The following is an 11,422-nucleotide window of genomic DNA, read 5'->3' as shown; positions in this document are numbered from 1 at the left end:
TTTCCTTCTTCTGCTCACCTTGCTCTCATTCAGTTCTCTTAAATAACGTACTACTTACAAATCCAAATACTAATATTTATTCAGTCACTTACAACTTATCCAAAATGCAATTTGTGGCACTCTCCTAAATTCTAGTTCTTTTCTTTCCCTTTTTACTCCTTCTTTCAGGAAAAGGAAGTTTGATTTACTTGTAGCTGTATCTTCTTTTTAACACATCTCACTGAATTTCTCCCTATTTTGAGTTTGAAGTATTTCTTCACAATACTGTGTCAATGTGTATATAACCCTCCTTTTTCCCTTTCAGATGCTTGTTTTCCCTATTCCTTTCTCCTTGTTTGTATAGTCTTTCACTTTTACACCTAAATGAACTTAAAATCATGCCTATCCCCCTATGAATTATCGTGACACTAGAGTTCTGAGGTGACACATGTATCTCTTCCAATTATGACATAAACATTTCTTTTTGTATATTCCCTTTGGATTGCTCACTAGTACTTACTTTCTTTTTTTCTCTTGTTCTTTTGTGTTTATTTTCAAAGTTTTAATGTAGCTTTGTTTTTTTCCCCCACCTGGAATCCTCGATGTCCTCTTTTTCACTAAAAGTCCAAATTACCCCCTCTAAAATCACACTGAATTTTCTTGGGGTAAATTGTTATTGGTTATAAACCTACTATCTTGCCTTTTGGAGTATCTTCTTTATTACAAGCTCTCTGCTTCTACCTGGTGGTAACTGCTAAATCTTGTGTGTTCTCCCTCAGGGCTCTTTGGTACCTGAATTCTTTCTTTCTACCAGTGTTTGTAACTCCTGCAGACTAATGCTGTCAGCTAGTTGAAAGGGTCTCTCCCCTTGGTCCTTGCTTTGTTTACAGGCCTCAGCGACCAAGATCGTGAGCTCAATCTGCAGCCCCATTCCAGTGTCAATAAAACATTGCTTTCTTCTCCTTGCCCCAAGTTACAGTTAAGCCAGGTTTAAGCTGGAACCATCCCTGCTCCCTGCCCTCCTATAGGGCTACAGATTTGCTCACTCCAAGTTGGTTCTATGACCCAACTCTGGCGTCACAGCAACAAAGCTGCAGGTTAGCTTACATTTCTGTTTCTTGCAAGTTACACTGGGTTAGGGCTGGTTGATGCTGGATCTGCAATTGCTCCTTGTCCTGCACACAGACACAGGTCAATCCTCTGCCCAGCCAAAGGTTCCTTCCTTCATTCCTACTGGATTGCAGCCCAACTCTGGGGTCAGGGTGACTCAGTTGTTAGTTGGCTTCTGTTCCTGCTCATTTGACTGAAAAAAACCTTTTCCCTTGGAGTTCTTTGATGACAACTCATTCTGGTGCTCTTCCTACCTGATCTACCTCCTCCCCTCAACACCAGGTTTGCCATTCTCTCCACTTTTCTTATTTCCCCTCTCTCTCTCCATAATTGTTTCCTCTTGTTTCTTCTATCTTTGTATTCTGATAGAAACAGGTTGCCCTGACCGTTAACATTTCTCCATTTTGTGTGGGCTCCCCTTCCATTCATACTCTATTTTGACCTTCAATAACTCACCACAATACAAATCAATGTTTTACACAACTGGGTTCTCTCATTTACTACAGTGTCTCTGTTAGCAGAAGTTTTTATTTTTATGTAGGAATCAGATAAGTGGTACAGTGGATAAGAGTGCTGGGTCTGGAGTCCGACTTCAATTCTGGCCACAAACACTTACCAGCTCTGTGACTCTCAGTAAAGTCATTCAATATCCATTTGCCTCAGTTTCCTCATCTGTAAAATGGGTAGAAAAATAGCACCTACCTCCCAGGGTTTTTGTAAAGATCAAATAAGATAACTGTCAAGCACTTAGCACATGGCTAGGCACATAGTAAGTGTAATAACATATAATACACGTTAGCTATTACTATTATTATTATTATTGTCTGCTTGTCAGTAGACAGAGTACTAGAAGAACCTAAGTCCCTTATGAAAATGAATCCTTTCGAAAAAATGAATTCTTTTGAAAATATTGAGTTATGCAAGTGTTTTTGAAATTACCCCCTTAACAACCCACCATACTGGGGGCTTTTCGGAATATCTACACCCCAAATAGAACACCCTCCTTAAAACCTAAAGCTTTGGCACTAAATATAAGACAAGTAATGTAACTACTCTGTCCTTTTCCTGTTCTTCTAACTTTCTCTTCCTTCTCAGAAGGCAATTGTTTTCTTAGGTTATCTTCAGATCTTCTCCCAAAGCTTCTCCTCTCTTTACCCTACATGATATCAAAAGGAACTCTTTCTTCTCCTCTACTGGACACATTGACCTCATGTCTTTCTAACTGAAATCATATCAGATACTATTGGCCTCTTTCCCCTACCTGAAAGCCTCTGGAATCATTCTAGCCTGTCCCCCTCCTCACTTCCCCACCAGAACAGGTAAAGCTGCCTCCAAAGGTCTTCCTGTCTTTCAGGCAGCCATCATGGCCAGATTCAATACCTAGAATTACGTAGAAACTATGGTGATTGGTTGGAAACCAATAGCCTTGCACCCCTTATAGGGGCAGTACTATCTTGTTCCATTTTCTTGGTGCTATGGGGCAATGCTCAGAGTAACCTCACTGCAACATAGAAATGAGAAAGGAAAAATGACTTGCCCTCTCTTCCCTTAGTAGTACTGATAAAAATCCTCAAAATCATGTGGAGAAAGCAGAGATTTGAGAAATTTGATCAACTGACTTGTCATTGACAAAGAGGTTAATGTACAAGGATAAGGTTCCCTCCTGTCTCAGTCACAGTGAACAAGGGACTCAGGGGCCCTCTTCTCTTTTGCCCCTGGCAATCTCATTCACTCCTATGACTGTAAACTACTTTTATACAGATGACTCCAAAATATACATCTCCAATCATGACCTCTCTTTCCAAGCTCCAGACCTCTATATTTCCAGCTGCCTACAGAACTTCTCTACCTGGACATACCAATAACAATTCATACTCAACATTTCTAAATCTGAACTTATTTTCCCTCCTAAACGTGCTCTTCCTTATCACTTCATTATTTCCATTGATATCTTTCTCATGGTTGCTAACAAGGTTTTCTTCTCTTCTTCTCTTCCCTCTTCAACTCATAGCCAATGAGTTTCCAATTCCTGTAGTTTCTATTGCCAAGTATGCGTGTGTGCATGTGTGCATCTGACTCTTCTCTATTCCCACTACCATTCCACAGGTCCTTATTACCATCTGCTTGTAACCAGCAGGACTCACACAGTCCAGATGGAAAGCTCCACAAAGGCAAAGACCACACCTTATCTAAACTTTATTATCTCCCAAGTACTTAGCACAATGCTTTTAAATGGTTGAAATGACCAAAGTAGTTCGAGATGTTCAGGAGTTTAAATACTCCCTACTTTGATTACCTTTGTTAACTTGCTCTAGGCTATAGCCAACTCTAACAGGGATACTAAAGTTGCTGCAAAGAAAAAGCAGATAAAAACTGAATAGAAAAAGATTTTGCATCAGTTGCTTTCAGTTATCTGTGCCATTATACCCTTCCCCTCCTCATTAATGTAAATAGTAACTACCTTAATACAAACATTTCACAATGGCCAGATGACATTGTAAACATTGTCTTGGATAAAATTACTAGTCATATGACTATAATTTCATAGGAAACAATACTATAATTGCATAATACTCAGTTCATCTGATATTGATATACTGCCTCCCCCCCATCCAGTAAAATGTCCTTGAAGACAGAGAAGTTTGCTTTTGTCTTTTTATCCTGTCTAGCACAGTGCCTTTCATATATTACGTGTTTAATTAATTTTTGCTGAATTGAATTTTCAGGATGACAAAAGAAACATCAAAATGATACTATTACCCAGACCAAATTATTTTAGTTTCACCTTTGACCTCTCACGGCTCTCTTGGATTCCTGCCACTGCTTTTGCCTACTGGTCATATTTCTTTTATTCCTGTCACATTCTCAGATTAAACTTCTGATGTTCACTGCTGCCTTACTCTACCACACAACACAGGTGGCCACCACTTTTGCCAGCTGTCTTTTTCAATTTTGACTTCTTTCCTCAGTATCCAAAGAAAACTTTTCCACGAAAAGGTCAAGCCCATTTGTGTATAAAATATAATTAGAATAAAGTTTTAAGCATTATGCAATTAAATATGATAATACCAGTGATAACTACTAGTATTATAGGAATTAAAATAATTTCAAAGCACTTTTCATTGATTATGAGATTATTCTCACAACATTCCTGTGAATAGTGCTGGGATTAACTTCCATATTTTAAAGAAGGAGAAACGAGGCACAGAAGATGACTTAGCTAAAGTCACACATTGACTTATCACCGGAGCCAAGAATGGAAGGAATTTGGGAGAGAAGGCTGAATGATGAAGGAATATCACTGTCCATAGCTATTCATTCCAGAAAATATCATGAGGTAAACAGCTTTCTCTAAAATAGATTTAAGGACAATGTTGGCCTTTTAAAAACATCATTTTCCCTAGTCCTCATTTCTCATCCTTTCCTTCCCCTGCCAATTGGTCTGACAAATTAAAACAAATAAAAATACTCAGTTGGATTCTCTTATTCCAGATAAGGTTTCAATGGTTACTGATCTTATCTCACATAGGACAGTCATAAAATCTCTGTCTTGTTTTGACCTTATATGTCTATCTTGAGCTACTAATGAAGGTTTTTATGATGTTCATCAATAGAACTTGTTTGTATGGATTCTCTGATGTCGAATAAGAGCTGAGCTCACACGGAAGGGTCTCCCACACTCATCACATTCATAGGGTTTCTCTCCAGTGTGGATTCTCTGATGTTGAACAAGGCCTGTTCGACCACTGAAATCTTTCCCACATTCTTTACATTTATAGGGTTTCACTCCAGTGTGAACTCTCTGATGTCCAATGAGATGTGAACGCTGAATAAAGGCTTTTCCACACTCATCACATTTATAGGGCTTCTCCCCTGTATGAGTTCTCTTATGTTTACTAAGGTCTGAGCTATGACTGAAACCTTTCCCACATTCATCACATTTGTGTCTTCTTTTCCCTGCAAGGTTTTCCTGTTGCCATTCTAATCTGTCCTCGGGTTCAAAGGCTTCTCTGAATACAGGATCCCAGGAAATGTGCCCACTGAGTCTGCCATATATATCCCCAAGTGATTCCATGTCTTCAGAAATTTCTTCCTTCTGAATTGACCCCACATCTTCAGTTCTGGTTTCATCATCTGAAATAATAAATAGATTATACAAATGTCTCCTCTTCCTTACAGTAACAGAAAGTAATTTATAAGAACGGCTCACAATGAACCAAATAAAATATATCTGAAGAATGCACAGTTTGTATGAGGTCCAAGTATGTCTATAAAATGAAACTGATTTCAGAAGTCATAAATGAAAATCAGAATTTAGAGTCATATACATACACACACACACACACACACCCATACATACAACCTAACACAGATCAGGCACTTAATAAACATTTGTTGAATGAATGTATGGGTATGTACTTAAAAATTATCATACAATATACTGTGGAGGGGGACACGGGGAAGAGGGTTAAGCGGGAACCCAATAGTGGAAATGTGGGACAAAAGGTCAGGATAGATTGGACATAGGGTAAATAGATAGATAGAAAGTGTGGATGGTTTATGTAGTAAGTTGGGAATACATCAAAGACATGGGTAAGAGTGGAGTATGGAAAATGAGGAAATTGGAATGAGAAAATTGGGAGATGAAAGAAGTTGGGGGTTATAGTGCAGATAGCTGGTAAATACAGATACCAAAGGTGTCTGTATTGTAAAAAGCAAAAAGCAGAGAATTAGAGAAGGTGGCTGGGAATAGAGAATAAAGAAGAACGTGACATATAGGGACCAGAAATGGAGTAGGGAGGCTAAGATACAGGTAAAACTTCCTAGGAAGGTGAGAAAGAACAGGTTAGGGTCGATAGTGGAAGTATGGACCATGATGAGTAGGCAGGAGCATGCAATCAAATATATCTGAAATAAATCTGAAAGAGAAAGCTACTTAGTCTTTTAGGGGCTTAGGATTACCCTCAACCCAGATACATGACGGCTGTCATCACAGTAGATCTAGGTAGGCCTGATGGAGTTCAGTATGAAGACCCACAGAATATATCACCTCTATGTAGCAGATTCTCAGATCTGTTTATCCAGCTTTATGGAGGAGACAGAATAGACAATTCTGATCATGTAAAATTAAAGTTTTTGCAGATGCAAACACAATGTAACTAAAATTAGAAGCAGGTAACTAGGGAAAAAAATCTTTTTTAGAAAGTTTCTCTCATAAAAGTCTCCTTTCCAAGACACAGAAGGAATTCATTAAAATTCATAAGAATAAGAGCCATTCTTAAATTGATAAATCCTCAAAGGATATGACTAGTCAGATTTAGAGGAAGAAATCCAAGCTACCAATTATCAGACAAAATTCTTGAGGGACTCTGGGGACACAGGAACATTAACGCTCTACTGGTACAACTGTGAACTGGTCCCACCATTCTAGAAAGCAATTTGAAACTATGCCTAAAAAGTTACTACCAGTGTATATATTTTGACTCAAGGGATTAGATTCCAGGCCTGTAACCACAAAGAACCTAAAAAGAGGCAAAGGACACATATGCAATATGTGCATATATATATATATATATAATATATATAATTATTGCATATGCAATAATTAAAGTGTCTCTTACTGTGATAGCAAAGAACTGGAAACTATGAAAGTGCCTATCAGGTGGGGAATTCTTGACTAAACTATAATTGTAATGGAATATTCTTGTGATAGAAGGGGCAATCTTGAAGACCAAATGTTAGGGGATTACTTGTGCATGTAGAGGGCCACCTCTTCATGCGAAATAGGGAGATGACAGTGAAAAAAAGCATCTAAGTTGTGTTTTGAATAATGTGAGAGGAGGAACAGGGAAGACGAGGGAGCTCTGCAAATGGCCTCCATTTTTTCAAAAACATGAAGCAAGTTTCTCAGCTGAGTGGGTTGGAGGAAGGTTTGAGGAGAAACAAAAAAAGATTTGGAAAAGGTGGACAGTGAATTGATTAGGGAGGTGTAAAAGGACTGTCTTCCCACAGTGAAATTTCAGTTCAGATTATGAAACAAATTTGTAGTGGACTCAGTAAGCATAGTTTCAAGATTTTATTGGAGCTTTGTTAGCTGCATGTATTCTCCTTTGCTTACGGGAGCAAAGGGACTTGAGAAAAGGGCAATGTAGAGTTGGACACTTCACAAAGGCATCAAGATGGAGAAGGGAAGACAGCTAATGCAGAGATGATGGCCTAGGAAAGAGCTGAAGGGTGAACAAAGTCTGAACTGCAAGGCAGAGGAAGAAGTGGAATGACAATAGATTACGATCAGATAAAGGAACTACATGAACATGAAGATGGAGCACTATGGTTTATGACAAGATCAAGGGTACAACCATCTCTCTATGTAGTTGTGGTGGCAGGAAGGAGTAGGTCATAGACAAATGATTAAGTTGAAGAATTGGGAGATTAGGGTATTTCAGGGATTATCACTTGTATGTTGAAGTCTCCTAGTATGAGGGCAGGAAGTTGGGGGAAGAGAGTTTGAGAGCCAGGCATTGAACTAATTAAGAAGTGAGTGAGTGTCCTAGACATCTATAGAAAACAAGCTACCAGAATTTTGATTAGGTGATAAATATAGATTGAATGAACCTCTAAGAAAGAGAGGTTATTAAGTGATGGCGATAGAGAAAGAGAGTCTGGAAGGGGCAATGGGGAACAAGGAGTAATTCAATTCCTCCATCACAGGGAAGTATGAGTACAAGTACACCCAGTTCTGGAAAGAGTAGCTAGGTAAGCTGTGTCACCAGGAGGGAGCTAGGTCTCAGTAAGTATAAGATGGAAGAAGCAAAAATGGAAAAGTTTTAGGTAAAATCTAGTTTGTTACCTATGGAGCACAGTATAATGGTTGAGTAGTTTTGGTGGGAGGGTTGGGTTGAGGGGTATGAGAATAAAGAAGCAGTCCACTGGGGTGGAGAACAATATCTAAACAATGGCAACCAAGGGTTCAGAATCACTGGGAAAAAGTGAATATGAAGGGATAGAAGTATGCTAATCATGGATTATTGAAATGTAATTCTATGATTCCTAGAAATAGAAAACTCACATCCAACTTTTAAAGGATAAGAAGAAGCGGGGCACATATAAACATTAAAAAAACCATTAAAAAATAACATTTCTAACAAGCACAAAGACTTCTAATGAATTCTTGATGAACTAATGCTTTTCACATCTCCCATTTTTGCCTCCCTATCATCTTGCAGATAGTAAGTAGCAGAAGGTAAAGCCTTCCGTAGTTAGGAAAAGAGAGGCAAGCAGGGGAAACTTCAGCTATTTGTTAAAATGACATGCACCTGTTTTTCTGGTGAGGCAATCAGAATTAAGTGACTTGCCCAAGGTCACACAGCTACTAAGTGTCAAGTGTCTGAGGCCACATTTGAACTCAGGTCCTCCTGACTCCAAGACTGGAGCTTTATCCACTGCACCACCTAGCTGCCCCTGCACCTGTTCTGATTAACCAGTTTTCCTACCTTCCCTACTACCACACAGAATTTTGCTTATTACCATTTTCTTGTAATGGATAGAGCTCCCAAGATTTCCATTTCAGTTGGGTTTTCCTGGGATTGAGATGGATACTTAGTGACTCAGTTGATGTTCTTGATGTTCCCATTGGTGCCATTTCTTCCAAGAGGATTTCCTGTCCATGTACATGGGTTGGGACCTAGAAACAATAAAACAGACTTGATTTATGAGGGGATCACTTAGAGCTGGAACTAAAACTCAGAGAAAAAGAGTAAAAGAAACATTTCCTAGGGACCAAGGAAAAATGATAATTTTTTAGGAGTCACCTCTCTGGGCCTCAGTTTTCTGATATGTATAACTGTATAATTTATATATGTAATAAATAATTAATTATTAATATTAATCATATAATTATATATAATCTGTATGACTTCTGATCTGTATAATTGGAACAATAATACTTACAGTATCTACCACAAGGGCTGTTTTAAGTAAAATACTTTCTAAACTATACTATATAAATGTGAACTACTAAAGAGTAATAAGAACCTTATTCAATACTGAAGAGCTCTAAGGAAGAGAGACAGGAAGTGACAAAATAAATTAGCTTTAGCTAATGCATCAACAGATTTGTGTTGTCAGTGGGTTATTCCTATTGCTATAATGACCAAATAATCATGAAAGAAAGCTTACTTTTGAACTCCAGTCTTAACTTCTATCACTTGACTCTCCTTTATTACATTTCTATCAAGGTGATCATTCAACCCCTGCTTGATCACATCCAGTTACAGAGAAGACATGTTCTCACAAAGTTATTCCATTTCATCTCGAAACGAATGAAAAAGGTAGGAAGTTCTTCCTAAGCCGAAATCTTCCTTTTTTATAACTTTTAAAAAAGCTTTATTAATGTGTTTTTAAAAATTTTTTAAAACATTTACAGATCACTTCATAAGAGATCTTTTGTCACAAAGTAAATCAATTAAGTAAAACTATAGAGAACTCATCTGAAAGTAAAGGCTACCTTTTACATCTGTAGCATCCCCACAACTTTATTTTTTTCTAAATTAATAGAAATCTATTTTCTCTCCCTCCTACTTCCCATTCCATTGAAGAAAAAGAGAAAAACAAATTTCTTATAATATGCATAATTAAGTAACAAAAATTCCTCCATGTATATCTATATGTCTATATATATTTATACCTATATGTCTATATAGATATATTTATATCTATATGTCTATATAGATATATTTATATCTATTTCATTCTGTACCCTAAATCTGTCATATTAGCCATAATGAACAATATATTATTCATAGGTCCTCTGGAATCATGAATGGTCACCATCCTTACAGCTTTCAAAGTTGTTTCTATAGTGGTGGTGGTATATAAATTGTTCTCTTGGTTCTGTTCATTTCTTCTTCAGTTTATACAAGTCCTCAAAACTGTTCATTTAATAATAATACTGATGTTATAGCATAAATTATTCTTCTGGTCCTGCTTGCTTTACTATGCATCAGTTCATGTAAGTCTTTCCATGCCTTTTTGAAGCATCTATTATAGCATTATAGTACTTCACATCCATATGACACAACTTATTCAGCTATTCCTCATTGCTGGATATCCTCTTAGTTTTCAGAGGTTTTTTGTTGTTGTTGGGGGTGGGGGGTGAGGTTTGGTCACCACAAAAAGAGTTTCTCTAAATATACTTGTAACAGACCTTTTCCTCTTTATTTAATCTATTTTGAGTATAAGCCTAGCAGTGGTATAGCTTGGTCAAAGGGCAAGGCATTGTTTTGTAATTTTTTGTGTGCAATTCCAAATTGCTTTCAAAATGGTTATTACAACCATTCGAAAGTCTACTAACACTGTATCAATATACCTTTTTTCCTATAACTCCTCCAATATTTATCATTTTTCTTTTTTGTCACCTTTGCCACTCTGAAGGTATGAGGTGGAATCTCAGAATTCCTTTAATTTGCATTTTTCTAATTGGTCATAACTTGGAGCATTTTTTCATATGGCTATAGTCTGAGTTTCTTCTCCTGAGAACTATCTGTTCATAGATCATTTATCAATCAGAAAATGGCTCTTTTTCTTATAAATTTGAATCAGTTACTTATATAACTTGGAAGTGAGACTTTTATTAGAGAAATTTGCTGCAAGATTTTTCTCCCAGTTAATTATTTCCTTTTTTAATCTTATCTTTATTAGATTTGCTTTTTTAGACTTTTGCCTGCTGGTCCTAGTTCAGCCCATTTGGAAACATGAAGAACTAGTCTAAACCCTCTTCCATATGACAGTCCTTTAAATATTTGGAGAGATCATCTTTCCCCTGTGTTTTCTTTTCTAGGTTAATATCCCAGTTCTTTTAAACACAATTCATATTTCCTTTAGTCTGGACTCTGCTCTCCCCAAAAACAAATCATACCTTCCCCTTTCCCACTTGGTATTCTGGTTCATCAATTTCTCTTTCCAAATCCTCCAGGACAGTTACTGCTTCCTCTCCATTCTCTGGATGATGATCCTGCACCCAGGTCTGCAGATCCTTGGGTAGAATAGTTAAGAACTGTTCCAATACCAAGAGCTCCAAAATCTGTTCTTTAGTATGCATCTCTGGTCTCAGCCACTGATGGCAAAGTTCACGAAGTCGAGTTAGAGCTTCACGAGGCCCAGGAGTTTCCTGATAGCAGAGCTGCCTGAAGTGCTGCCGGAAAACCTCGCTTGTGCTGTGATTATGTTGCAAGCTTGATTCTTGCCCCCAATAATGTGCTTCCTCTTTCACTAAAAAAAGATCCTCTTGCTCTTCCAGAACCTCAGGGTTAAGGGGAGCAGCCATTCTAAATCT

At 37.6% G+C, this 11,422-nt stretch overlaps 1 protein-coding gene across 1 annotated transcript; it reads right to left on the bottom strand.

Annotated features, from left to right (window-relative positions):
• Window positions 1-2,694: 2,694 nt before the first annotated feature.
• On the bottom strand, window positions 2,695-11,419 carry LOC114026911 (zinc finger and SCAN domain-containing protein 16-like). The gene is made up of 3 exons (XM_027840681.1): window positions 11,006-11,419; window positions 8,617-8,773; window positions 2,695-5,223 (listed from the first exon to the last, which is right to left on the bottom strand). The coding sequence occupies exons 1-3, from the start codon at window positions 11,411-11,413 to the stop codon at window positions 4,697-4,699; spliced, it is 1,092 nt and encodes a 363-aa protein (XP_027696482.1). The 5' UTR covers window positions 11,414-11,419; the 3' UTR covers window positions 2,695-4,696.
• Between the last annotated feature and the right edge of the window lie 3 nt (window positions 11,420-11,422).

This window comes from Vombatus ursinus, unplaced genomic scaffold (genome assembly GCF_900497805.2).
Source record: "Vombatus ursinus unplaced genomic scaffold, bare-nosed wombat genome assembly UNPS02004704.1, whole genome shotgun sequence".
Lineage (NCBI taxonomy): Eukaryota > Metazoa > Chordata > Mammalia > Diprotodontia > Vombatidae > Vombatus > Vombatus ursinus.
The sequence above is the reverse complement of the archived record's forward strand: the minus strand, read 5'-3'. Positions and strand labels throughout refer to the sequence as shown.